Here is a 27,949-nt window from a genome sequence, read left to right as displayed (position 1 = left end):
CAGCTGCTTCAATCTGGAATGTTCAAGAGCCTTATAGATTGCATAGCTTTGCATATTTGCTGGGAAATAAACATTTTTAGGATGCACCATGTGTATTGACACCCCGCCCCTCTGGAATTATACTACCTGATAGGAACAATCTCCAAACCACTTAACTTTCCATTGATTTCAATGGAACTGCTTTAGATAGAATGATTTTGCTGATGGCAGCCATACAAGGCAATCCTTTTATAACCAATTTTTTGCATAAGTGTGATGATGCATGTTTTTGCGCAGAGCAGTGGGTGGTGTATATGATGCCTTGTTCCGGTTGTTTTTTAAAATAATTTTTGATTTTGTGCATAAATAAAAGGCTTACACACAATCATGAAAAAAAGTAGAATCAATGCGACTAATTTGCTTATGACTAAGTCATCTGGAGGAAGGAATTGCTACTATGGAACAGTTTCCAAACGCAAAAGGTTACCTACAAGAAAACATGCCAATGAGAAGCCTCTACAGTGGTACCTTGGGTTACAAACACTTCAGGTTACAGACTCCGCTAACCCAGAAGTAGTATCTCAGGTTAAGAACTTTACCTCAGGATGAGAAGAGAAATTGTGTGCCGGTGCCATGGCAGCAGCAGGAGGCCCCATTAGCTAAAGTGGTACCTCAGGTTAAGAACGGTTTCAGGGTAAGAACGAACCTTCAGAACGAATTAAGTTTGTAACCAGAGGCACCACTGTATTCCCAAAGCAGTATGATATCCAGGATTACCAGTAGAAACGGGGAGTCCCCAGCTGAACTCAGCCCCAAAATCACTAGGTTGCCTAAGGCAAACTATGGTTCTTTCCGTTTCCTGTCTCCCTTTCCCCCTCTGCCGTTTGGGGCTAATAATACTGCAGTCCCCCACAGCAGCGACCTCTAACCACCCCAGACCCCCAGCCACCAATCTGTGTTGCTTTCCCTGTTGTTAGCCTTCCTGTTTAAGACCACGGCTAGTTAACACGTGCCAGGGAGGCGACCTCATTAACATGCAAACGCAAAGCTACTTGGCTGGGACTGACATTTTAATTATCTCCCACCAGTGTGACTTTCTCTCCATCTCATCGTATCGCGTGTTTTATTTCATTAGAAAAGCCAGGGTATTGGCTGTCAGCTATTAATTATGAAACCTATTTATAACAGTAGCCTGTCGACGTGACTTGCTCTTTGTTCCACAAATCAAGTGTGTGTATATTATTAATGCGCTCGGAGCAGGCTTTTTGCTAACCACAGCTAGCGCATTGGAAGCCACGCAAACTTCGCTCTCCTCCTCAAATTCCCCTCTTAAGCAGTTTTGCCGGCATCAGCCGTAATCGTAGCTAAGACCAACCAGGGTTTCTCTTTAAGCAAGAATCTGAAAGTACAGTTTGAAGTCACATAGGAAGTTGCCTGGGACTGAATAACCATTGGTTCCTCTAGCTCAGTGTTGGCTGGCAGCAGTTTATAAGTCCCTCTTCACAGGGAATTCTGGGAATGGTACCTCTGTGAGGGGAATGGGTGTGTGTGACCTAACAACTCCCAGCACTCTTTGAACCAACTCTAGCTCCCAGAATGCTTTGGGGGAAGCCATGAGTCTTCATAGTGGTATCATAGTCCTTGTTCAAGGAGGCATTGCGGCCAGGCAAAAGCACCGAAGAAGGACTCAAGAGGAGGGCCAGTGAAGGGTGCAGCTTCCGGAGTGGACATGGTCTGGGAGACTTCCAAAGGCCAGAAAGAGAGAGCCACATCTGACCCCCAGGCCTGAGGTTTCACATACAGTAGATACCAATGAACTGTCTAACCACAGTTACGGGGTAGGTGTGGATTTTGTTTCAAGGTAAGATAAAGTCTGCAGAGGGAGAGCTCTGGTTTCCTAGCCTGATCTCCTGATATGGCTCACTGTGGTTACTGGAGAGCTTTCTTTACCACAGGTTTGAAACAAAAATCCTGGTTTGTATTAAGCTAGCGCTCCCTGGGATGCTAGCGCTTAGCCTGGGAATTGTAGCTTAGTGTTAGTTAACAAACCAGGAAAATAAACAGAAGATTGGGCTATATAAACACCATACATTTTAAGCTCCTGGTTTCCCCAAGAGAAGGCTGGGAAGTGTCATTTGTTAAGGGTGCTGGGAATTGTAGCTATCTGAGGAATAAACCCCATTTCCCAGGATTCTTTGGGGGGTGTCATATGACCAGTATTATGTCTGCATTGGTACACACCACATTGCACAGATAGATGACAGCTGGGAAAGATCAGAAATGAGGAAGACCAAGTATACTTAAAAGACTGGAATAATTTTCTAACATATTTGAGAGACCACTGTAAACAGTTGAAATCATTGGCAGGAATAGAATGACACTTGTAAAGTAATATGGATTTTGGATACCATGATTATATGATAGATTACAGTAAAAGATGCAGGAAAATGTTTAGAATTGGAACCCATGGAGGGAGGGAGGGAGGGAGGTCTCAAGGCTCGAAAGAACCACTTTTTTAAGGTTTGAAAATGTTATGTTTATGGTGTGCAACTTTGATGTAAAACTAATAAAAATGTATATATATATAAAACCTCAGATATGCGGATGACACAACCTTGATGGCAGAAAGTGAGGAGGAATTAAAGAACCTTTTAATGAGGGTGAAAAAGGAGAGCGCAAAATATGGTCTGAAGCTCAACATCAAAAAAACGAAGATCATGGCCACTGGGCCCATCACCTCCTGGCAAATAGAAGGGGAAGAAATGGAGGCAGTGAGAGATTTTACTTTCTTGGGCTCCATGATCACTGCAGATGGTGACAGCAGTCACAAAATTAAAAGACGCCTGCTCCTTGGGAGAAAGGCAATGGCAAATCTAGACAGCATCTTAAAAAGCAGAGACATCACCTTGCCAACAAAGGTCCGTATAGTTAAAGCCATGGTTTTCCCAGTAGTGATGTATGGAAGTGAGAGCTGGACCATAAAGAAGGCTGATCGCCGAAGAATTGATGCTTTTGAATTATGGTGCTGGAGGAGACTCTTGAGAGTCCCATGGACTGCAAGAAGATCAAACGCATCCATTCTTAAGGAAATTAGCCCTGAGTGCTCACTGGAAGGACAGATCATGAAGCTGAGGCTCCAATACTTTGGCCACCTCATGAGAAGAGAAGACTCCCTGGAAAAGACCCTGATGTTGGGAAAGATGGAGGGCACAAGGAGAAGGGGACGACAGAGGATGAGATGGTTGGACAGTGTTTTCGAAGCTACAAACATGAGTCTGACCAAACTGCGGGAGGCAGTGGAAGACAGAAGTGCCTGGCGTGCTCTGGTCCATGGGGTCACGAAGAGTCGGACACGACTAAACGACTAAACCACAACAACAATATATAAAAAAGATAGATGACAACTGATGTTCCTCTTGAGTTTTGTTTTAAATTAAGATGTTTCTCCTGCCTTTCCATGTCCGCTGCAGCTAACGACAAAATAACAAAACACATTGCAAACCCCAAAAATATGAAAACACAGACATTACTAATAAGCAGCAGTCATCAAAACCGTGTGGTGTTGTTGTTGTTGTTGTTGTGTGTGTAGATTATAGAGCGCACAGAGTTTTAATTGCTAATCACTGAGATGGACAAACTTTCCACATACGGCTTTTGATACTGCTGACTATAAAATGCATAACAGGGCCGGGTGGTAGTGGTGGAAATGGAGCCAAATATCTCTGCACGTATGTTCGTGTTTCCTCCTGTTTTAAAAGGCAGGTTTGATGAATGGGGTCTTCTAACCTCTAATACACAATAGGAGCATTTGTTTTGTGCTAAGTCAATGAAATGAATTGTTTTTGTTTTGAGCTTAAGTGCTCCTGCTGCCCCACGTAGCCTCGCTTGTAGCCAAAAAAGCACATAATAGCTGGTGCATAGCACTGGAAAATGTTTTCGTTGTGGGAAAATAAAGGGCCAAGCGCTAGGCCTTCCCATTTCCGTATAATGTTTTGGAACGAGTGTTCTGTGACACCATTGGAGCGCTGGAAAAGTACAGAATGTGGTGCCTCTTTGTGACAAATTCAGCTATGATTCTTTTTACAGCAAACTTCTAGCTCTTAACAGCTGTCAAGGAATGTTTAAAAGTGTGCAGGCAATGCCAGGAGCCAGAAGAGAACATTTCCAGCTGTTGGGAGTGGGTTTCAGTATCCAACATAGCCTAGGACTGAACTACAGCTTATGTGCAAATACGTGAAAGAAAATCCTGGCAGCCTCTTGTAAGGAAAAGCAGCTTTGGAAAGTGGAGTTACAGGAAGTACGGAAATGTGCGCACACTGCTGCTGCTCTGTTATGAATCACACACACGCAATGCTCAAAGGGGGCTGTTTTTATGAAACATGTAGATAGGCCTCTGTTGCCTCCCTAACAAACCAGAACGAACGATGTAAATAGTAAACAATTTCACGATATTATCCAGAATAAGACTAACCATGGAAATCATGCATAGCATGGAGAAAGTGGACAAAGAAGAGATTTTTCCCCTCTCTCATAACACAATAACTCCTGGGCATCCAGTGAAGTTGAATGTTGGATGATCAGTCCAAATAAAAGGAACTTCTCCCGCAGGAGGCAGTGATGGCCACCAACTTTGATGGCTTTAAAAGAGGATCGGAGGAGAGGGCTGTTGATCTATGATGGCTCTGCTTTGCTTCCATGATTGGAGGCAGTAATGTTCCTGAATACCAGTAGCTGGAAAATGCAAGAAAGGAGAGTCCTGTTGGTGGACTTCCCCCAGGCATCTTGTTGGCCACTGTAAGAACAGGAAGATGGACCCACCAGGCTCTTCTTATGTTCTTTATGTTAAAACTGCTCATTTTGCATAATGTTAAACGGGTTGTTGCAGTCAGCTTTTATCGGCGCAGAAACTGGGTTACACGGACACCTAATTTTAATTCAGTTTTTAGGTTTGTGGTACACACACACAATTTCATGTCCCCATTTTCAGGGTACAAAAGTGGTGGAGGATTTCAGTGGCGGGATGCGGACAAAAGCTGCTGGTGTTCTTTTCCCTCCTGATGGCCACCATTTTGGTTGCCCCCAAAGGCTGGTGGCAATATCATTTTGGAGTGATAGAATAGCAGCTACCAGTGGGAGGAACTAGTTGAAGATCTGTATGTTGCCCATAGCCAGCCATGGAATTTGCATCCTGCCCCCAAAATGCAAAAATAGGGAAGCTGTTCCTTCATGAAATTTCTCCCTCCAGATTCAGCCAGAGGTTGAGCTCAAGTTTAGTACACACAGCAGTGCTGAACACAGTTTCTCTTGCATGAGGTCTTCTTGCTCACTCTTTCAGTGAATCTCAATAATGATTATTATCTTTTTTACTTTTTCAGAAAAATGACTCTTTGCTAAACAGAAAAAAACCATGAACAAATAAAACCTCTACAAGCAAGTTCTCCATTGACGAGGAGGCCAAACCGGAGTGCTTTAAAATGGGCACCACAAATGAGGAGATGGTCTCAGTGGAGCAGAACTTGAACCCTCTGTGCTTTGAATGTGGCCAACAGCATTGGACAAGGGAGAACCACTTGTACAATTATCAGAACGATGTAGACGATGACTTGGTCTGCCATATTTGCCTTCAGCCCTTGCTACAGCCATTAGACACCCCTTGCGGCCACACATTCTGCTATAAGTGCCTGCGGAACTTCCTGCAGGAGAAGGATTTCTGCCCTCTGGACCGCAAACGGCTCCATTTTAAGTTGTGCAAAAAATCCAGTATCCTCGTCCACAAACTGCTTGACAAACTCTTGGTGTTGTGCCCCTTTTCTTCAGCGTGTGAGGAAGTGATGCAGCGGTGTGACCTGGAAGCACACCTCAAAAACAGGTAAGTAGGAAAGGCCATCCACCAGTGATAACTTAGAAGTTCTGCATCTTTCAGTCGCATTTGAAAAGTGTGGGATTGAGCCGTCAAGACTAACATGCTTATATGCCATGGATGTCAATGTGAGTTGAAGTATGCTTTTCTTTCTCTGGATTTCGTATGTATGTGTATTTTGGACTGAAACCCTTTTCCTTTTCAGGGGTGTTGTTCATTTATTAATTTGTGTTGTTGTTGTTGTTGTTGTTTTTTAAACACACCTAACTTCTTATTGCACAGCAATCCCAGGTCATGATACAATCAATAAAACCATTTTAAACTACAGTACTGGCAATAACATCCTAAAGCAAGGGTGTTCAGGGTTAATCCTCTCAGACTTTCCTTCACTCGAGTAAGGCACTGAAAAACCTGGAAAGACCTCTCAAAAGCAAGCCTGGTGCCAACTATACTACCATCAAGATCAGGTCTTTTTCTAGAGGATCACCTGCTGTGGAAAGAAGTCAACTACATCCTCTGGGTGAATTTATGAACCATGTTGGCCCCTGATAAGCCTAGGTTCATGGCGTATCATGAGCTATTGGGAACAAGCTGCATACTAATGCTTTCTGCCCAATCTTCTACTTCACTCCTCCCTGGGCACAAGGAGGAGGGCGGAGGGAAACAGGAAACAACAGTTAAGTTTGGTCTCCCACAATGTCCAAATCCAAGATTGTGGTTTGTGTCTCCCCAACAAGCTGGTAGTCATATACCAAAAGCAAAACATGGTTTAGGGCTGGCTAGCTAGCCTGACTTGTTAGGGAGAACTAAACCATGATTCAGGGTTCAGGTGTCCTGGGAAGTCAAGCGTAATTGTGGGCGTCCAAGCTTTTTCTCCCACTCGAGCTAGGGGAGGGACAAAGAAGAAGCAAGTACCCACCATGTTGCTTGTTCCCAATAAATCACAATAAGCCTGCAACTTGGGTCACCGCAATCTGCAAACAAGGCCTATGCTGTCTCTGCAGCCCACCCAGGAGAAAATGAATGTCATCCATGGTTATCATTAGAAACCTAGGAAGCTGCCTTATACCAAATAAGAGCATTGTTCCATCTAGCTCAGGATTTACGCTCCCCAGGGTTTTAGGTAGGAGAGTCCTGCTTAGCCCTACCTGGAGATGCCAGAGATTGAGCCTGGGACTTTATGCATGCAAAGCATGTCTGTGAGCCATGTCCCTTCCCAAATGCCATCATTACCATGCCATTTTCAACATCTAAGATGTTTTAGGCTGCAATCCTATACACACTTTAACCTGTGTGACTAATACCTACTGAATTGAGAGGGGGCTTCAAGAAGCGTAGCTGCAACCTGTCGTTCCTGTTTGCAGATGGAAAACTGAGATGGGAAACCTGAGATCTGTCGATTGCCCAAATTCACCCCAGTGAATCTGTATGTGTTCAGGCTTGCAGCCTTACCTTCTAGGTCCAAGGCCAGCACTCGCTATTATTCTGAACCACCGGGAACTAGAACAGACTCAACTGGCCTTGGCCTTGCAGTCATTCTGGCTCAAACCCGGTAGTTTCTATTGACAAAATAATCTGCTTCATTTAAGCATAAAAGATGAATGAAATGTCAATGTAACCCTGAGGCAGCTCTGGAGTGTGTGGCGAATCTCTGAGCTTGCTCAACAAGGAGATTAGAAGAATGGGGCACAAATGTAATTATTTCCTGGTCACTAACCCCGCCCCCAATATTACCCTATTGCCTCATTAGCATCCCATTGATTTATCAGATTTTCAGGTTCAGCAAGTTCTCTTGAGAGCCACAGGCCCCCTCAGAGCACTTTGAGCTCCTCTGAAATGAGCCAGCGCAAGTCTTGGGTGGACTTTTAATTCCCTAGCATGTGACATTTCAAAACCTTCTTAAATGTTTAATAGTCCTTTGGAATGCACTTTGCCAAAAAGTCAATTACTGAACAGAGGACCAAGATTGTTCTACGGGACTCAGCCGAGCTTTCATTTGATTCTTGCCAAGTGTTCAGCAAAACCATACAGATGTCGAAGATAGGCATAGCAACTCAGCATATAGTACAGCGTTCAACAAGGGTGGCAACTTTGCTGAATCATTTTCAGGGGGTGGGGTGGAGAAACATGGCGCTGTCCAGATGCATCCGGTCACATCAGACCACACACACACCCTGGGCTGGGGCTCTGCTGGACACTTGGTACCTAGCAGAGATCTCTGGGATTTGTGTAGACCAGGAGTGGGGGACCTTTGGCTCTCCAGATGTTGCTGAGCTAAAACTCCCATCAGCCCCAGTTAGTTCAGTAACGTCTGGAGGGCCAAAGGTGCCCTGGCACAATCAGTGCTGTTTGCAGAATTTAAGGTCCAGTGGGTTGGATTCAAGCTAAGTTGAATTTAGGCCATGCTTGGAAATCAGTTAGTCATGGCTTTAGACCAAGTGATTTCAATATTAACTAAGTTCCATTTAGCTGGGATCCAGACCCTTATTTCCCATACCAAGCTATATCATTTGTGTGTGTGAGAGAGAGAGAAATATTCTTTATTTTTGTATATATTTTTAATTAATTTTCCAATAAAAACAAATTTATAACACAATTAAACATTAATAATTCATCACACATCTTTTTTCTTTTAGGCTTCCATCAACATGTCTGATAATTTTCCATAGTTAGAGAAGGAGAAAGTTTCGACTCTTGCGCAGTTTGTTTAGTACTGGAATCCCTTCAAATTATTTTTTGTGGTGGACACATCGCAATCTCTGCCTTGTGCATGTTTTAATGACGATGCAGTTGCTTTAAGCAAAAGTTGTTCATTGACTTCAGAATACCGGTTCTAAGGCATTCCAGTTCTCCCTTGGGATTTGGCAGTCTGTGACATCATAACAGGTCAACCAATGGCAGCAGAGGAGCACAAGTGGCAGAAACGAAAGAGGACCGAACAGATCAGTGGATGAGGAATGCAGGATATTTGGGGGTGGGAAATACAAAAACAACCAAACATCAATTTTCTATTATTTGTCACTGTGAGATACTATCCACATGGCCACCCATTTTGACTTGTGCATATTACTTGTCAGGGCTTTTTCCCCCCTAGAAAAAGAGGTGGTGGAACTTGCTGAGCACCCACATGAGTTGATTTGAGAGAAGACTGCTCCAACCTATATTTGATCTTTGGAGTCAGAGTTTGATCCATACATGTAATACAAAGGAGATGGAGCAGACATCATACTCAGCTCATTTCCCCAGCTCCCTGCCCCTCGTGCCCAAGTATTATGGGCCCACGTCATTCCTCTTAAAAGTTTAAGCTAACCCTGGACTGGATTACAAGGCTAGTTCAGTTTGGGATGTACTGATGAGGAAGAGTGGAAGAGTTAGGGTTTCAAAAGCACATGTGTCTATCAGTAGGAGGTACAAGTCAATGATCACCCAGCAGGAGTCACTCAGTCCCAGCCAAAAAAGTTGCTCTCCTTTTGTTGTTGTTCCTTGTCTGACAAAGAAGGGCTTTCATGTTACTCTTTCCATACCTTTCATCTAAAAAATATATAAGGAAGATTTAACATTCAGGTAGGGAATCCCAATCTTTGGACAACACCTATATCTGAAGTCATGAGATGGAAAAGGTTCTTTATCAAAAGACTAGCTAATAACTGCCCTTCTCCAAAATAACAGTATAACAGCCTCTGCCAACCTGGTGCCCTCCATATGTTTTGGACTACAACTTCCATCAGCTCTGCTGGCAGGTGCTGATGGGATTTGTAGTCCAAAATATTTGGCGAGCACCAGGTCAGCAGAGGCTGCTGTAACTATTTAGCAGAGATGTCTGTTGGGAGTGTGTGTGTGACATGGATTGCTACTCAGTTGGATCACAAGCAAGACTCCAGATTAGTCAACCAAAAGCTTTGCTTTTTTTGTCCAGGCATTTTGTGAGCCTCCTTATATTCATGGGAAGACATTGTGTTTTGTCCTTAGGTGTCCTGGGGCTTCCCACCGAAGAGCTGCCTTGGAGAGAAGGAAAAACAGCAAATTGCAGGCAGACGCGGAGAGCGAGAATGAGAACAGCATGATAGATCACCCAGGTTCTCAGTCTCCTGACGCAGAGCATTCTGGGACAGGAACAGCACCAGCAGAGCAGAACATTACATCAGCAACTGTCCCTGTGTGGACAGATGAGTCTGGCCTTGACAACCCTGCCTTTGAGGAGAACACAGGAGCTGACAGTATGTTCTGTTTCTCTTTTGACATCCTGTTTGTTCTGCCTGTATTAAACCTTGAAACGTAGGAAGCCCCCAAGCCAGAGTTATTCTTGCATGCAATCATTTTCATGGTCAACTTTTTCCAGTTGCTTGTTATTTTTTAAACCTTTTCTCTCTCATTCTCACTCTGAAGTAGTTAGGGCTGCAAACCATGGTTTGAGAAATACTTTAATTAACTGGGCTTAAAAAAAAATCTACCTGGTTAATCAGGTCACCTTTTTAAGTAATCAACAAAAAAATGAATTGATAAATCTAATCATAATCAGCTCACTGAGCTCAGAATTTTGCCTTAGAAGGGTTCAAATACCGTTCAGGAAAGAAAATTAAGAGAGATTGATTGCCAAGCCAAAGGTCCTTCCGGAATATGCTGGGATTTGAACCAACATCTCTTAAGAGTGTCATGATGTTTGAAATTCATCCTAGTGTACTGTTTATGCACACATGAATAACTGTATGGTAGTACCTCGGGTTACAGACGCTTCAGGCTACAGATGATTCAGGTTACAGACTCCGCTAACCCAGAAATAGTACCTCGGGTTAAGAACTTTGCTTCAGGATGAGAACAGAAATTGTGCTCCGGCGACACGGCAGCAGCGGGAGGCCCCATTAGCTAAAGTGGTGCTTCATGTTAAGAGCAGTTTCAGGTTAAGAACGGACCTCCGGAATGAATTAAGTTCTTAACCCGAGGTACCACTGTAGTGCTATTTTGGAAGCAGGGTGAAGTGGGCACCTCAGGCAGCCAGGTGATTTGGGGTATCATAAGAGCAGACCAAAGGCTCATCTGGCTCAGCATCCTATTCTCAGAGTAGCCACCCAGACGCTGTGGGGAACCCTGCAAGCAGGACCCTCCTGCAGTTTCCAGCCACTGGCATTCAGAAGTGTACCACCATAGCTGCCACCAAAGCAGAATATACCATTTGGGTCCCCCCCCCCACCTCAATGGAGCCTTCTAAAATTGCTCTGGGTTGATGGAAATGCTCTGCAAAGCGGTGCATAGCTCAGCGCACTGTATGGCCTTTGCTGTCAGTGCACTGAGTATTCCAGTAAGCATTTTCTAGAGCAGGCCTGCCCAGCCAAGACAGACAGACAGATGCAGAGGTGTAGGGCATTATTGGAGGATGTTATTAGAGAATATAAAACATTATCCAAGGATGCAGACTGATGCCCATGCAAAACCACAGATCTCCATTCAGCCTCCTTGCACTTTCCTTTGAAGTATCCATGCGATTCGCCCTCTATCTATCACGGTGACCACAGTGGCAACTTGGAGAAATGCCCTCTGGCACCTACACAAGTTGGTACGTAGCCATCTGATTCACCCAGGCTTGCTTACATAACCCAAGGGTAACCATAGCACTTACTTTGCACTTTGTTTCCTAGATTGAGCACCTCACCTTGGGCTTTTATCCTGCAGTTTATTTCACTAGATTGCATCCGTTCCTCCTGCCCAAGTCACTGCCAGTTCAGCTTTAGCCCAACTGGTTGTAGGAACTTCTTTTACCGCTTCCACCAAGGTCCATCTTGTCCAGCCTTTCCTAGCCTGGTACCCTCCAGATGTTGCTTTACTCTGGCTCACATCTGTCCTAGTCAGCATGGGGAGTGGCCAGGGAAGGTTGTTCAAACTGCCTGGAGGGGTTGAGATTGGGAAACACTGGTCCAACAATCAGCTGCCTTCGGGAGTTGTAGAAGCAGAGCGTTAGACTTCTCTCACTGTCTGTCTACCCCAGCATGTAGTGGTATTCAGAAGAAGAGTGCCCCTGAACATGGATAAATTATTTCATTATCATTCATTGACTTGGCTTCCATGACTTTTCCTAATCCTTTCTTTAAGTCAGGGTTCGGGAACCTATGGCGTTCCAGGTGTTGTTGGTCTCTAACGCCTATCATATACAGCCAGTGTGGCACAATGGTCAGGACGATGGGAGTTGTAGTACAGCAACACATGGAGGGCCACAGGTTTCCCACCCCTGGTTTAAAGCCATTTGAGCTAGCGATGCAGCTGACATTAGGAAGCTTTTCATTTGGTTTTTTAAAATGTATTTATTCATGGCATTTTTCTACTGCCCATCCCCAGATTCTTCGATGTGGTTTAGAAAAGTTATGAATCAATAAAATAATGTATAGATATACATATTAAAAACAATACCTATCTGTATTAAAACAGTATCTATACAGTCAATGTAAAGCTATTAGAAACCAGCATAAAATCAATATAAAACCAACCAGAAAGCAGCGTAAGAGAAAAACAATTAACAGCACAGAGGTAAAAAATACATTAAAAATACAACTAAAAGGCTCTCCATCATCCATTTAAGGGTACTGGTGGCTGCTGCTTCTGAATAATGAAACCCTAGTGTGAAAATATAAAATCTCTCTTTTAATGCAGTTATGGGAAGGATAGTTTGTAATTCCTCCCCTCTTAATGTGCTTCCTCTGAAGCACTGTGTTTTCTGCAGATATCATCAAACATCTTGTTAAAATTAGATTTCCCATTATCAACTCTCAGCTATCGGATGTTTTTCTACCAAAAGAAAAAAGGAAACTGAATAATACCAGCATTCACCTGCAGTTACCCTATGGTAATGTTTCAGTCTGGGGTTTTAGAGAGGAAGCGGAGTCTTATCAGAGAGGAAAGGAGTTCTTCCACTTCCCCTTCCTAGAGTGGCGTGCAATCTGGTCAGCCACTCATGAGCATCCCATGTTCGTTACAGTTGGTTTCCTGTATTTGTGCCTCAGGGCCTTTCTGAATTCATCCTTCCGCACTTAGGATGGCACCAGTTACTGCGGCTTCACAGCCAGCCTCCAGGGCAATTTCACTCATGTTACTAAAATCCTGAGGGCCACATTTGCCCCCGGCTTGAAGCTCTCCACTCCTGTGCTGTGCTGATCACTCCCATGTCTAGAGGCCCATCGTAGTGCAGTAAAGCTCCTGGTTTTGTTGTCTGCCTGCAATTTCAAAAGTAGGTGGGCTGATGAGAATGTGGCAGGGCACAATCCTGTACATGAATCTAGTGGGCAGGGCTTAGCCTGCCAGGTGTAAGTTGTGCAAGTTTAGTTTCAGCTGATCTGCATTACGATATGTCAGGTATCCTGTTGTTTGTTGCTCACGAGTTTCCTCTGTTGAGGGACAAAAATGTATTTAAGCGTCCATATTGTTCTCCTTTCCAATCGGGCAGCAACCCATCAGCCGCCGAGTTTGCCGGAAGGTGAGATCACCACCATAGAAATCCATCGGTCCAATCCTTATATCGAGCTGGGAATTAGCATAGTGGGTGGCAACGAAACACCTTTGATCAACATTGTTATTCAAGAGGTTTATCGAGATGGGATCATTGCCAGAGATGGAAGACTCCTTGCTGGAGATCAAATACTGCAAGTACGTATCTAATTATATATTCTTCTCAACTTGCGTGTGTCCGGACTGTGCTGTTCTATATCAAATGGTGGGTGGGGAAGAGAGAGAGAAAGAGAGAGGGTGTCATCATTTCCTGGCAGTCAGTTGGAATTCTCTATTCTGGACAAATGTTAGCATGGCAGTCTCTGGTTGGGAAACATTATTCAGGCAATGTGAGTTTGCCCTTTCAGCATTGATACTGGTGATTTATGCGGCTCTTGGGGGTTTCTCATCCTATAACTCTTTTCCATTCTGGTGCATCTTTCTAAATGTGGCAGTCAGACTGGATGTCTTGTCCTTTTGTAAAACGATGTGCTTATGTTTCCTTTAGCTTTCCATGCCCCGAGAGCTTATTTTTTGATAAGACGTTAATGTAATTTAACTAGCACAGCAGTGTGTATTACCAGTGCTATTTTTCTAGAAAAAGAGGTGCCAGAATGCACCATGAACGCTTCCCTTGTTCTCTTATAATGGCAATGGTGCCCACCTGAGAAGTACCGGAACTGAGTTTCAGCTGAAAAAAAGCTCTGTGTATTACTAGTGATCATTTCTATAAATTCCACACACACACACCCTTATTGATCTTAAAAACTGCAAGAAAGAGGTTAGGCTCAAATCAGGGTATGTGAAAATTGTAACTTGAGAGCATCCAAACCCTTTCAAGTAAGAACTTGTGTGTGTGTGTTTTGTTTTGGGGAGGAGACATTTTCAAAATAGAAGATCTTAGCAAGTAGGACTAGTTGGCTGGTACCCTGAATGGTGCACTCCACACTCCAACATTTTGTTGCATGTCCCACTGACATGGCCCTAATTCCTTTCTTTCAGGTCAATAACTTTGATATCAGCAACGTGTCCCACAACCATGCCAGGGCCATCCTTTCCCAGCCTTGCACGGCGCTGCACCTGACGGTGCTCCGAGAGAGACGCTTTGGGAGCCGAACTCACAACCACAGTGACAGCCCCCCGCAGCGAGAGGATAGTTTCCACGTGACCCTGCACAAGCGCGACTCCAACGAGCAACTTGGCATCAAGCTGGTGCGCAGAACGGACGAGCCTGGGGTTTTCATCCTTGACCTTTTGGAAGGCGGCTTGGCTGCTCAGGACGGCCGGCTCTGTAGCAACGACAAAGTGTTGGCTATCAATGGGCACGACCTGAAGCATGGCACTCCAGAACTGGCTGCTCAGATTATCCAGGTAAATTTCGGCTGAATCTTGCAGGGTGAGAAAGCAGTCACAACGGTCTGCTAGTTACCAAGGATGCTGATGTTGCAAATTTTAAGGGAAACCTAGCGAGATAAGAGTATAAACCAGAATGAGGAACCTGTGGCATGTTGGACTCCAACTCTCATCATTCCTGACTGTTGGCCATGCTGGCTGGGACTGATGGGAGTTGGAGTCCAACAACATCTGGAAGTCCACAGGTTTTCCATCCCTGGATTGGAAAAATGTCATATCTGATGCTCATACCGCTAAACCAGACATGTCCAACGCGTCGATGGATTCTGGTCGGTCACGACCAAGGCCTCATCATCTCCACCCGCTGCCCTCTCCCATGGCCACCAGGCACCCTCAATGCGTGCTCGGCTGCAGCTGGAGCAACTCCTCAGGCGGTATGGCCCATTGAGGTTCTGCTTAGCTAGGCTTGCTCACCACTGCCGCAGCAAGTGCTCTGGCTGGTGCTAGTGCTGCCTCTGCCTCACAGCCAACTCCCACACCCCGCTAAAGCCACTGGCTTTGCCTGATGCCCAGCCAGCTGGCCGGCCCTGGAAAGGCGCAAGGCATCTGCCTCCGCCCCCTACAATCCGCAGCCGTGGGGCAGGGAGGTGAAGATGAGGCGCATGGGCTCTACATGGGCTGCAGTGCTGTGGCGGGAGCTGTGGGAAGGGTGAGAGAGAGACAATGATGTCCTTCCTCCTTCTCTCCCCTCCCGCCGGTTCCCGTAGAAAGAAAATGTTCCCTCTCTCCTAGTTCTGCATGGATGCTGAACTTTCCCCACCAGCTCTTCATCTGGTAAAGGGGGAATTGGAGATTTGGGGGCGTGTTGGCTTCCCGCATGCACCAAGGGCCCTAGGAGGGGGCTGCTGTGGGGGTAATAATTTGTTATTATTTTTATCATCATCATAATTTATTATTTATACCCCGCCCATCTGGCTGGGCACCCCCAGCCAAATATAATATGTTTAAGTTGAAGAATGACAATGGGAGAGTGTGGTAGATTACTGCCAGTTTTTGATACTCAATAGCAGAGCCTGCTGGAAATTGGACATGACTGTGCTAAACCAGCTTGTTAACATGGAGTCTCTTTGGACTCTTACTTGTGCAATGAAGGCTGTTTTCCATATTAAAATGATATGGTTGGTTTCCCTAACACAAGGAGTTGTTTTGTTTCACTAAAGGGAGGAAAGCATGGGTTTGTTCACACACTCTTAGGCTGTGTATAGAAATCAGCTTTTAATACTACATGAACCAGTGCTTTGACTGGGTGTCATGTATCTTAATAACAGGAAACGTTCTCAACTGGCAAGACTTCTGCCAGGGACGCTGGAGAGCTGCTGGCAATGAGATTAGATACTGCCAGTCTGGCTGAACCAATGATCAGACTTGGTGCAAAGCAGGTTTTTAGGTCTCTTTTAAAGCCAACGTAGAATTATGTACCCTGTCCAGTTCTTTTGATCAACACTGATCAACATTTACAGCTCAGGGAGAGATCACCAGCTAGGCTGGAGCCTTCTGATGATATTCTGCATCCACAGTGCTTGAACTGGAACGATTGAGCCCTGTAAATGGGAATCCCCACCAAAAATGCAAAATGGGAGGTCACCCTGAGGACCCCTGTGTTACTGCACTGGCATTTGAGACACCCTCTTGCTTTGTGAATGGGTGCATGGGAAGAGACTGGGATCAGGAAGGAGAAGAGGGGGAGCAGGTAGTTAAAAGGGGAATTTTTAAAATACTCGTTTCAAAGGAGATGCCAACCTTTCAAAAAAAAGGGGGGGGGTATTACTTCAAGCAAACTACTAGGCAACCCATATTCATCTGTCCCAGCTCATCTCCTCGATCACTGTGTCTCTCACACAAGCATGACCATCTCAGTTTCCACAGGAAAGCAACCTTTAACAGGACATCTTGTGGTGTACTAGAGAAACAGCATTGTTTTCCCACTTTTAGGGAAACTGCTATGGCATCCTGGAGCATAACATCACAGACCTGCAACTGTAATAAATCACCGTTCCAAAATACTGAAAATTGTTCAGGAATGGGTTTCTGTGCAGAATGGCTGCTGAGTGCAGTGGCAGATTTATAGGCATGAACTGAGTTTAAGCCTCTTAGGTTGCATCATCATACTTTGATTGAGTAGAACGTTACCTGCATATTTGCCACCTCAGCCAGCCAGTTGGCAAGATCTTTTGTCTTTGCCTCTTTTTTAAATGAAACAAAACAGCCCATCAGAAGTTCCTAGTTTAAAATTCTAATTAAAAAAAAAAAAAAATTATTAACTAGTTCACTTTTATGCATTTAGCTCCGTCATATTTTTGGACATAGTCACATTTATGTAGGTGAACAAACAGGGCCCTCCAAAAGGGTTGTGTGCACAGGGCCTAGTTCAGTTCTGGTACTCAGAAGAGATTCCTGGGCGCAGAATTCTTCCATTCTATACCTTTTGCATCAGGCTGCAGTTGGTGGCTAGTTGGCTTGTGAGAAAAAGCAGAAATCTCCCCCGCTATCACCCTGCGTCATGCATAGTCCATTTTATTTTAGGGCTGTCTGGCTGTGGTGCTGGCAATAATTCTGATTTCTTCCCAACTGCCCTTCCTGTTCCTTTTTTTTGTTCCCCACAGGCCAGTGGCGAGAGGGTGAGCCTAGCCATTTCCAGGCCTGCCAAGTCACAGATCGTGAGCATTGTCAGAGATGGAGGGATTCACCCCATCAGCCAACACCAATCTCATTCGCTGTATCACAGTAACAGGCCCAGCCCACATAAGGTAAGCTGGAGGGCGGTGGGGCTTGCTGACCACTGAAAGTAGTGCCTAGTCATTACTAGAAAAGTTGTGGCAAGCAGTTTCATAGGGGGGTCATGAATTGCTGGAGGGAGGGTGGAAAAAATTGAACTGCCCTGAAATTTACGGTTATACGGCGGTATACAAATTTAATAAATAATGATAGTAACGTCTGCTCCAGTGGGTAGTGTGGCTCTTCCTATGAGTGGTTGAATGGCACCTATCAATATCAGTGTCAGAGGCAGTATTTTATTTTATTTATTAAATTTATATCCCACTTGCTGTCAGGTGGCAGAGGAACCAACCCCCACTGCAGGTTGCTAGGAACGGATAAGGAAAAGTCCTTACCATCTGCGTTTTATTCAATATTTACAGAGAGAGGCTTGAGAATGCAGCCTCTTAGAATAATGGCATCCCAAGTAAATCTCCACCCCCCTTTTCTTCCTCATTCCTCAACAGCACAAACACACCCTTACGGTTGGCACATCTTTGCTCTCCTACTTTGAAGGCTCGCTGAGTTCTGGGAGATGGAGAGTCTGGAATGCTTTCTAGTGACAATGTGTCAGCCAGCTGCTGCTCTGGCTCTGCCTGCTCCTCCTCTCCTGTTATTTCCCAACTTTCCCCCTCATCTTCCTCTGAGCTGTGACCTCCCTCAAACCCCCATTGTAATTCTGAACTGTCTTCCTCTTCTCTGGACGGGTCAGGCTGGGGAGGCGGTCTCCACCATTCTTCCTCTGCCCAGTTGCTGACACTTGCAGGCATCCTGTTGGCCACTGTATGAACAGGATGCTGGAAGAGATGATGGACCCCTGGCCTGATCCAACAGGTGGCTCTTGCCTCCCTATGTTCTTCTTATGTTCTCGTGTTCTTCTTATGTTCTCCTGTGATCCTTTGTTCTATGAAAAATTGGTACTCTTCGCAAATCAGAGCGGAGTATAGTGAGCAACACCTGAGCATATAATTTCAACAGCTGGCACTAGTTGTGAGTCTTTGATGCTGAACACTTCCACACCTCCAAAAGATAACTGTCCTAAATAGCCGCCCCCAAGGGTGGAGTGATGCTTGGCTATTGTGTAACCACCCAGCATGGTACAGTGTTACCTCGCAAGACGAATGCCTCGCAAGACGAATGCCTCGCAAGACGAAAGAGTTTTTCGTTTTTTGAGTTGCTTCGCAAGACGAATTTCCCTATGGGCTTGCTTCGCAAGACGAAAACGTCTTGCGAGTTTGTTTCCTTTTTCTTAAAACTGTTAATACCATTATAACCGTGCTTCGCAAGACGAAAAATTCGCAAGACGAAAAAACTCGCAGAACGAATTAATTTCGTCTTGCAAGGCACCACTGTATCTAGAGGCAGACAACAAGGTACAGTAACATTTTGCATTTCCCGGGAAGTTTATGGAGGTGCTCCAGATCTCAGCTCTTCTGTTTTTTTGCTAGGGCAGGATGGGTGGAATAAATACCACATCCTTATAAAAGGCAAAATATGGATTTCAGATTCAACCTGACTTTAATGGATGGTATTTGCCTTTTTGCAGGACCTTTCCCAATGCGTTACTTGCCAAGAGAAGCATATCACGGTGAAGAAAGAGCCCCACGAGTCCCTTGGCATGACAGTAGCAGGAGGCCGAGGAAGCAAGAGTGGGGAGTTGCCAATATTCGTCACGAGCGTGCAACCTCAAGGCTGCTTGGCAAGAGACGGCAGGATCAAAAGAGGTGGGACTAGAATGGGCTCCTCAGGCAGCGTGTTGCGCTGTTCCCAATTAGCCAAAGTGCAAAGCTCCCCACAACCCCCACTGAAATGAATGGGGGGTGCCATTTCTCTTGCAAACCTCCCATTGGTTTCATTGGGAAGTTCGCAGTTTCTGTGCAGAGATCTTACGGGGGTAACAACTGTTCCTGTAATCATTACAAATAACGTCCATTGTATAGGCAAGTTACAATAGAAGAGTCCAAGCTAGATTTCACATTGAATATGTGTTCCAGTATCTGAAGTATATTCCTTCCTGCCAGGGATGAATGGGATTGTAGGCTAGCCCCATCATCCTTTCTGAGCATCAGTTTTAATGCTTGAGGTGTATAAATGATTTTTGGGAAGCACTTTTCTCATCTAGCCCTTTTTATTTCCCCCCTTTCCTAAATAATAATAATAATAATAATAATAATAATAATAATAATAATTTATTATTTATACCCCACCCATCTGGCTGTGCTTCCCCAGGCACTCTGGGCGGCTTCCAACAAAATATTAAAATATCGTAATACATCAAACATTAAAAGCTTCCCTAAAGAGGGCTGCCTTCAGATGTCTTCTAAAAGTCTGGTAGTTGTGCTTCTCTTTGACTTCTGGTGGGAGGGCGTTCCACAGGGCGGGCGCCACTACTGAGAAGGCCCTCTGCCTGGTTCCCTGTAACTTGGCTTCTCGCAGCGAGGGAACCGCCAGAAGGCCCTCGGCGCTGGACCTCAGTGTCCGGGTTGAATGATGGGGGTGGAGACGCTCCTTCAAATGAGTTCTGCATGTCTCTAAAGCAGAGAGACACATTTTTTATTGTTTATATTGGGGAGGGCAGAAGGAAGAACTTTGGGGCTTCTCCCACCCCACCCTGTAGGCACACTTTGAAGGGCTTGAATGTATCGCACAACGTGCATAATATTCACTCCTTTTTCTGGATCTGTTAGCCACGGGTAAAGAGCAATAAGTTGTTCATGACTTAGGAGATGCATCCTCTGTTTATCGCAGAGCCAGCAACACCGCAACATAACCATAAACGCCGTGCATCTTGTGTCACTGTTGTAAAAATCTATTGGCAGCTGACAAGCAGCCTAGCAGGTTGGACTTGCATCGCACAGGACCTACTAGCCTCATTAGGATTGGATTAGAAACAAGCCAAGATGTTTCCCCTTCCCAAAATGCAGATAACTCTGCTTATTTCCAAGCCAACCCAATTAGGCCTTCGAGAGCCTCTTCCCCCTTCAGTCTTGCACTGCATCCCTTCCACCTCGCTTACCTGGCTGCTATTGATGCTTCAGCAATGGCTGCAAGTGGGAGGCAGGAAAGGAGGGAGGTCTCCCCCATCAAACCATCTGGTGCCTGGTGTGCAACATTCTGGCCTGCAAACATGCCCCTGAGATATGTCGTTTTCCCAAAGACTGCTGACTTTGCAGTCCAGAAGTGGACGTCACTATGCCAGATGCTTCTGTTCCAACCTGGGTTTGGACCACCTTGCGTACCATCACAGGTGCATGTGCCTGTAGGGTCCAGGTGCGAGTGAGGAGCAGAAAACAACAAGCTATGCATTTGCACAGGAAAGCCACAGGTTTCTGGACCAACTAATGGCTTCTGTTTTCTTTTTTCCACCAGGCGATGTGCTGATGAATATTAACGGCATTGATCTGACCAACCTAAGCCACAGTGAGGCAGTGGCCATGCTGAAAGCCAGTGCTGCCTCTTCCGTCGTTGCCCTCAAAGCTTTGGAGGTCCAGATCGCTGAAGAACAGCCCCAGGCCAATGATGAGCAGCCCAGCACCATCAGTGAGAACGAATATGATGCAAGTTGGTCCCCATCATGGGTTATGTGGCTGGGGCTTCCCAGGTACTGCTGGACAATCACACAACTTTGACTTGTGGTCTTCTGCATTGCTGGCATTCTTGTTTGGCCAGGCCTCTGGAGTAGCCTTTAGGCCACCTGATTAATATTTCTTAGTTAAAAAAATCAGTGGACCACCCATTTGTGAGTGCAGATCTCTTCTATGTCTTGGTCTGGCTTTGCATCTAGTGTGCCATATTGCAGAATGCAGAGTAGCACTGCACAAAAGAAGCAGACCTCTCTGTGACTGTTGGAAAGGGAGGCCCACAGCATCCAACTGCAGTGTCCTCACCCTAACGGGGAAATGCATCCCCAAAATGAGCAGCAGAGAGAACGTTGATTAGCATAACATTTTATGCATATTCTAATTTATGGGCAATATTCAAAAATTATATTTGGAGCAGACCTGTTGAAATTAATGGACCTAACTTACTCGGGTTCATTAATTTCTGTGGGTGTACTCTGAATAAAACTAAGCTGACTACCACCCTATGAGAGGGATTCACCTAACATGCCCCATCAATGGAAACCCGTTGCTTGTGCAATGGGGCTTTCCCCCTCTACTCTCTTCTCATGCCCCCTGAAATTGGCTGTAGGGATTTGGAAGAGCCCCCAGAACAGCACAGGAAAGGAGGGGGGAGGATTGTTCTGTCGGGCAAGCAGCAATGATTGTGCAAATGGAACATTAATCAAAGTGTGATGTTGAATTCTACCTGTTATGTGTAGATTAGAATAGATTACTAGGGTAGATTACTGCAACACATTATAGATGGGGCTGCCTCTGAAGATAGTTCAGAAACTTCCACTGGTGCAGAATTCAGTGGCCAGGTTGCTCACTGGGGTAGGACAGTTTTGAGTATATAATGCCAATCCTGGCTTGACTGCATTGGCTGCCAATTCGTTTCCAGGCCTAATTCAAAGTGCTGGTTTTTGACCTATAAAGCCTCAAATAGCTCAGGACCCCAACACCTCAAGAACTGCCTCTCTCTGTATGAACTGACCCAGACCCTGGGATGATGTTGAAGCCCTTCTGTGTGCGCCTCCTCCACGGGAAGCCTGGAGGGCAGCAAGTTGAGAACGGGCCTTTTCTGCAGTGGCTCCCTGCTTGTGGGAAGCTCTCCCCAGGTGGCGCCTTTGTTAAATCATAGAATCATAGAGTTGGAAGAGACCACAAGGGCCATTGAGTCCAACCCCCAGCCAAGCAGGAAACACCATCAGAGCACTCCTGACATATGGTTGTCAAGCCTCTGCTTAAAGACCTCCAAAGAAGGAGACTCCACCACACTCCTTGGCAGCAAATTCCACTGTTGAACAGCTCTTACTGTCAGGAAGTTCTTCCTAATGTTTAGGTGGAATCTTTAGACACCAGGCAAAACAATTCCTCTTCACCCAAGCCTTTTGCTAATTAAACAATTAATGACCTTTTAAACTGTGCGTGGAAGGGGGTATAATTGTTGTTTGTTACTATGTTACGTGTTTTTGCATTTTCATATTGTAAATTGCCCTGTGATCCTCACATGAAGGGTGGTATAGAAATTTTATAATAATATTCTTTTCACAGCTGCCTGCATAGTTGCCATGATGTGGTGCTACGGAGGAGCAATTTAGCAAGCTGGGGCTTTAGCATTGTCGGCGGCTATGAGGAAAATCACACAAATCAGCCTTTCTTCATAAAAACAATTGTCCTGGGAACACCAGCGTATTTCGACGGAAGACTCAAGTAAGCTGTTCTGGTTCTTTCTTTTTATGTGTATCTGAAACAAGGAAGGACAATAGCTAGCGCTTGTATGTGATTCTGCAAATTCTTTGTGACATTCTATAGTATGTTTAAATTGTGTGCTCTAAACCTATTCCCCTGTAAATTTATAATGTGGTCATACTGAGCTTATTTGCATGTCCATTCTTTTTTTTTGTACACAACATAGTCACCTTTCAAAATTGATATTTTTTTAAAAAATGAAAAAGCTTATCCACCAAGGTTAGGATTGATTTCAAGTAAACTAGCTGGAAATAACAACCTTGTGAGTGAAGGTAAGCCAGGAACCTTGTCTTAATAAACCATAGCGTGCAGAAGCTGTGAACTAGCACACAGCACCCAATCGTTCTTTAGAGCAGTTGTTTTCTCTTAGGCAAATGTATGGAGATTTAAGCCATAGAATTAATCCGTCACAGCGCGTTCCTGTGTGTGCCTGTTCAGTAGTACATCCCAGGGTTGTGAATGATCCCAGGGTTAGGCTACCGCAACTTTGTCATGTTACTAGCCCTCACTAGCTTCTATCTCTGTCTTTTAGATGCGGTGATATGATTGTTGCGGTCAATGGACTTTCAACCGTGGGCATGAGCCACTCAGCACTGGTTCCTATGCTGAAGGAACAGAGGAACAAAGTAACATTGACAGTTATCTGCTGGCCAGGAAGTCTTGTATAGACTTGCAAAAAAAAAGGAAAACAAAAGGAAAACAAACACCACTTTGATTCAAGCAGCTTAATTTTTCTAGATGGCTGGTTCAAAATCTTCAAGCTGTGTTTTCTCTCCCCCCCCCCCCTTTCTACTACTTATGCAGCTGGTAATAAGCTGGGCCAAAAACTGCTACATTCATACCTTGCGGGGGAGCTAGGGATGGGAAAGGAAGACTCTCAACCTCACTGTGTGTCTCTTTCCATCTCGAAACCACCATTTCTGCCATGTTTGTTGTGTTTTTGCTTTGTTTTTCCACAAGTTGTCCCATCTAAGCATCCACGTGCACAACACACTTTAGGGCAGGCATAGGCAAACTTGGCCCTCCAGATGTTTTGGGACTACAACTCCCATCATCCCTAGCTAACAGGACCCGTGGTCAGGGATGATGGGAGTTGTAGTCCCAAAACAGCTGGAGGGCCAAGTTTGCCTATGCCTGCTTTAGGGCCATGGAGGGGTTGCTTGCAGAGGACAGCTTTCCCCAGCGACCCTAGTGTTTATATTGCATGTCCAAGGCCAGCTTCTCTGATCCTGCTGCTGCTAAGTGTTGACCCAAGTGTACAAGCAGGATCCTGGCAGGATCAAATCTGCAAGCTGGATCTGAGGGCTTGAACTAGGCAGGATGAAATGTGCAAGCAGACTCTTGTCACGCAGGACTCTCAATGGTAGCCCCCAACTCCTATAAAATATATCCGATTTTGCTTCCCCATGTTGTGGACACCATCACTTGGGAAAGAAGCTTTTAAGAAGCATCCTTTCCTGTGGTTAATGTGTGCTCTTGATCATTCAACCAGAGAACGGTCATACAAGTTGAATCCTATGTCTTACAATCCCTATGTCTCTATCAGAAGGGGGCAATTCCTTGTATTATGGCGGCATGGAGCCGCCCTGCTGGCCATGGTGCCGTTGCTGCTTACCGAGACAAGGTGGAGGCAAGCTTGGGATTGTGCAACCACACTGGTGGAAGCACTGCATTGGTTACACTGGCTCAGCCCTTCCCCATCCCAGTAGGCAACTCAGCTGTTGGGAGGTTGGTGTCATGCTGGCCACAGCTAATCATGGCTCTAGCAAACAAGCTGCAGCCAACAGGGGGAGGGGCCATAGCTCGGTGGCAGAGCAGATGCCTTCCATGCAAACAAACCCAGGTTCAAAGCCTTGCATCTCCCGATAAGGCTGGAGAAGCCCCACCAGGAAATTTAGGGTGGTATTCAAAGTTGCACCGAGCAGATCATTCTGTCAGCACAAGCATTTCTGCTTGCTAGACAGAACAATCTCCCTTTTCCTCCCTCTGTGTGCTCTCCCGGCCATTCTCCTGACCGTCCCAAGTAGATTCTGGGAGGAGGGAAATCCTGTTGCGCTAGCGGGACTCATTGCACTGCCTTCCGCTAGCACAGCACCATGTCACCTGCCACCACCATGAGATGCAGCGCTGGCATGGAAGTCCAAGATGAGGGGCAGGGGAGGACCATGAAGTGCGCGTTGTCCCACAAAATCATTTGTGCCCAGAAACTCCACATCACCGTTGTAGTGTATGAACCTGTCCCTAGTTCCATGCGGCCAGCAGGCCCATGTTTCACTGTCAAGCATGGCAGCCGGAGTTTGCCACCCAGTTAGTATCGGCCCCAAGGCTGCGGCTGCTATTTGATCTAAGTCATGAACGCATCAGTGCGCCACCAGTCAGTGAGATCTGCACTGTGTCCCGAGTTGTTTCTGCATCAAATGCGTAACCGTGCACACATTCTCCATGCATCGTCTGCGCTGTGCTACGGACAAGGTTGTGAACCCGCTGTGATAAACCAAAATCCTGTAATCTGAATAAATTATGAAAACTTGCAAGTATATGTCTGTGCTTTGCATAATTTATTCTGCCTTGCTAGTCATATGGTGAGATGGGGAGCCATGCAGCAGAATGAAGCTCCAGGTCAGTGCCGCTAGAAGTTCTCCCCAGACTTCCAGGATTCACTCAACACCAATTCAAATTAATATCTTCAGTCATAAGGCTTAGAAACTTGCTTTTTGCTTTCTTTAAATGAAAGGTGAGATTTCTGGGATGCTAATACACAATGCCCCTTCTCATTCCTGTGCAACGCTGTTGCAGGATGCTCAGAATTGACACAGGCCTGGTTGTGATTACATTGGGTGGTTTCCAATATTCAGCTTTTGATTGCAGATAAGTGCTGGTGCAACCACTATAAACGTGGCTGTTCTGGGTTAAGATCAGTGTCTGCACCAGGTCACCCCATTCATGATGTGAGTGGGAGAGGGTATCTTGCAACCTCCCACCTCCCCACTGTATTGGACGTATACTTGTTATTAGGATAGGTAGGTGGCATCCTGGCAAAATTGGTGAGATTTATATATATCTCAAACAAATGATCCTCTAGTTCCCTTTTCTGCAGAACCAGATTTGACAACAAGATGCAGCAACCAGTATCTTTTTGTAATTTGTAATACAAGTTAAACATAAAACAAAGGGGCAGACACTTACAAACATTTTCATATTCACCTACCATATTCTTCCATAATCTTCTAAAAGTGTGTCTTTTTGTAAGAAGCCATTTTCATCCCATAGTTTTATTTGCAGGTCATCCGTTCTCATGAAGTAGGACAAAAGCCTGGATTTTTTAAAAAGAAAATAATAATAATGAAGTGCAATAATTAGATTATTTCTTAGCAAACTATTTAGTATATGAAAAGGTTTGTACCCTACAATGAAAGCTTAACGTTGATGTGATTACTAAGAATGCTGGCAATTATTTTAAAAAAGGGGGGAGGTGACCTTTGATCTGTTAGTGTCTACTAATAATTACTGTTCCAAAGTGAATGTTTTGCTATGTAAGAATTTTGATGAAACGCTTTTTTCTAAAAACCATTTTTACAGTTTATACTGCAGCTGTCTTTAGCTCTCTTGAGTGGATTGTATACAAAACCAGAGACATGATTTAAGCAAAGGGGGAAGCTGTTGCTAAGTGTTCTACGTTACTACAATTTCAGGAAGTCCAAAGGAGAGATTTTTTTCTATCTTGCTTTCCCCCCCAAGCTGAGAGAAGGAACTGCACCCCCCAACCCCTTGCTCTGTCATCTGCTGACAAAAGCCCAAATGCCTTCACGTGAACTGCTGGAAAACAATCTGTCGTCTTTTTGCAGAATAATTTTATCGGCGAATCGCCTGTCATTGAGCCGATGACAGCTACCTTAATTTCTACCTAGAGTTGACTCACGTTTACATTTCTAAACCAAACTGCTAACTTCTCGCATGTTTCAGTCAGTCTGTGTGACTTGGACACAAAGGACACCCTTTTGTTTGCTGCTGACTGGATCTAGATTTTTGCTTGGGTCCGGGGTTTTGCCTGCTTTAAAAATGCAACCAAGGTCCAAAAACGGTCAGCCGATTTCATCAATTATCTCTGTATTATATGAAGCTTGTATTAATGATCGGAGAATGTATTTCAATCCCATTACATCTATCCATTGTGAGGCATGAGATTCCCCCCCACCCACTTTTTTTCTCCCCCCTCCCAATTTAGAAGCTATGTAATGCAGGATATTACAGCATGTCATTTCCACCCCCCGAAAGTACCTTTGTTCATAATAAAGCTACAGACCTTTGATTTTTTTAAAGAAAGAAAAGCCCACTTCTCTGTATAATAGGAAATTATTTCGCTTTAATACAGTAGATTCATGCAGTATAATACTGTGCTAAGATCACGCATTTGTGAATGTATTTAACCCAGATGCTTACAAAGGTAGACCTCCTCCATAGGGCAGGATCCACAGTTACTTTGGCTTGCAAAAGGTATTGGCACTCTCTCTGGAATGCTTTCTCTGAACAGCCAATTCCCACGCTTGATGACAGGGTGGGGGAAAATGTGGCCCTTCAAGACTCATTATCAGGCTTTCATGGGGACACGGGTGGTGCTGTGGTCTAAACCACTGAGCCTCTTGGGCTTGCCAATCAGAAGGTTGGCAGTTCGAATCCCCGTGACAGAGTGAGCTCCCGTTGCTGTGTCCCAGCTCCTGCCAAACTAACAGTTTGAAAGCACACCAGTGCAAGTAGATAAATAGGTATTGCTGCAGCGGGAAGGTAAACAGCATTTCCGTGTGCTCTGGTTTCTGTCACGGTGTCCCTTTGCACCAGAAGCATTTAGTCATGCTGGCCACACGACCTGGAAAGCTATCTGTGGATAAACGGCGGCTCCCTCAGCCTGAAAGCAAAATGAACACTGCAACCCCATAGTCGCCTTTGACTGGATTTAACCGTCCAGGGATCTTTTACCTTTACCTTATCAGGCTCTCATGTAACACACCCTTCTCAGTCACACCCATTACTGGCTCTGCTTTGCACCGTCCTTGAGTGTTTTTAGCTTGCTGGAATATGTCCTTGAACTCTGATGATGCCTCTCGTTTGTTTGTTTGTTTGC

The 27,949-nt window shown here is 45.1% G+C and overlaps 1 protein-coding gene and 1 long non-coding RNA gene across 5 annotated transcripts in view; one reads left to right on the top strand and one right to left on the bottom strand.

The window, feature by feature from the left end:
- Positions 1-25,367, top strand: part of LNX2 (ligand of numb-protein X 2) — a 75,523-nt gene extending 50,156 nt beyond the window's left edge. For all 3 annotated transcript variants that reach the window (XM_081004111.1, XM_081004112.1, XM_081004113.1), the window contains exons 2-10: positions 5,355-5,848; positions 9,809-10,056; positions 13,269-13,468; positions 14,312-14,680; positions 17,326-17,469; positions 19,023-19,200; positions 20,846-21,077; positions 22,633-22,791; positions 23,363-25,367. In XM_081004111.1, coding sequence (XP_080860237.1) covers positions 5,454-5,848; positions 9,809-10,056; positions 13,269-13,468; positions 14,312-14,680; positions 17,326-17,469; positions 19,023-19,200; positions 20,846-21,077; positions 22,633-22,791; positions 23,363-23,498 — 2,061 coding nt within the window. In that variant the 5' untranslated portion in view covers positions 5,355-5,453 and the 3' untranslated portion in view covers positions 23,499-25,367. The remainder of the gene's footprint in view (positions 1-5,354; positions 5,849-9,808; positions 10,057-13,268; positions 13,469-14,311; positions 14,681-17,325; positions 17,470-19,022; positions 19,201-20,845; positions 21,078-22,632; positions 22,792-23,362) is intronic.
- LOC308476554 lies at positions 13,385-27,562 on the bottom strand. 2 transcript variants are annotated; one of them, XR_013985949.1, is made up of 4 exons: positions 26,039-27,562; positions 16,572-16,693; positions 14,432-14,598; positions 13,385-13,523 (listed from the first exon to the last, which is right to left on the bottom strand). It is a non-coding gene; the product is annotated as an uncharacterized lncRNA (long non-coding RNA). The 2 variants fall into 2 exon arrangements; XR_013985950.1 differs by lacking the exon at positions 16,572-16,693 and having other exon boundaries at positions 26,039-27,561.
- Between the last annotated feature and the right edge of the window lie 387 nt (positions 27,563-27,949).

The sequence above is a fragment of the Podarcis pityusensis genome, assembly GCF_964106645.2.
Source record: "Podarcis pityusensis genome assembly, chromosome: 4".
Classification (NCBI taxonomy): domain Eukaryota; kingdom Metazoa; phylum Chordata; class Lepidosauria; order Squamata; family Lacertidae; genus Podarcis; species Podarcis pityusensis.
The sequence above is the reverse complement of the archived record's forward strand: the minus strand, read 5'-3'. Positions and strand labels throughout refer to the sequence as shown.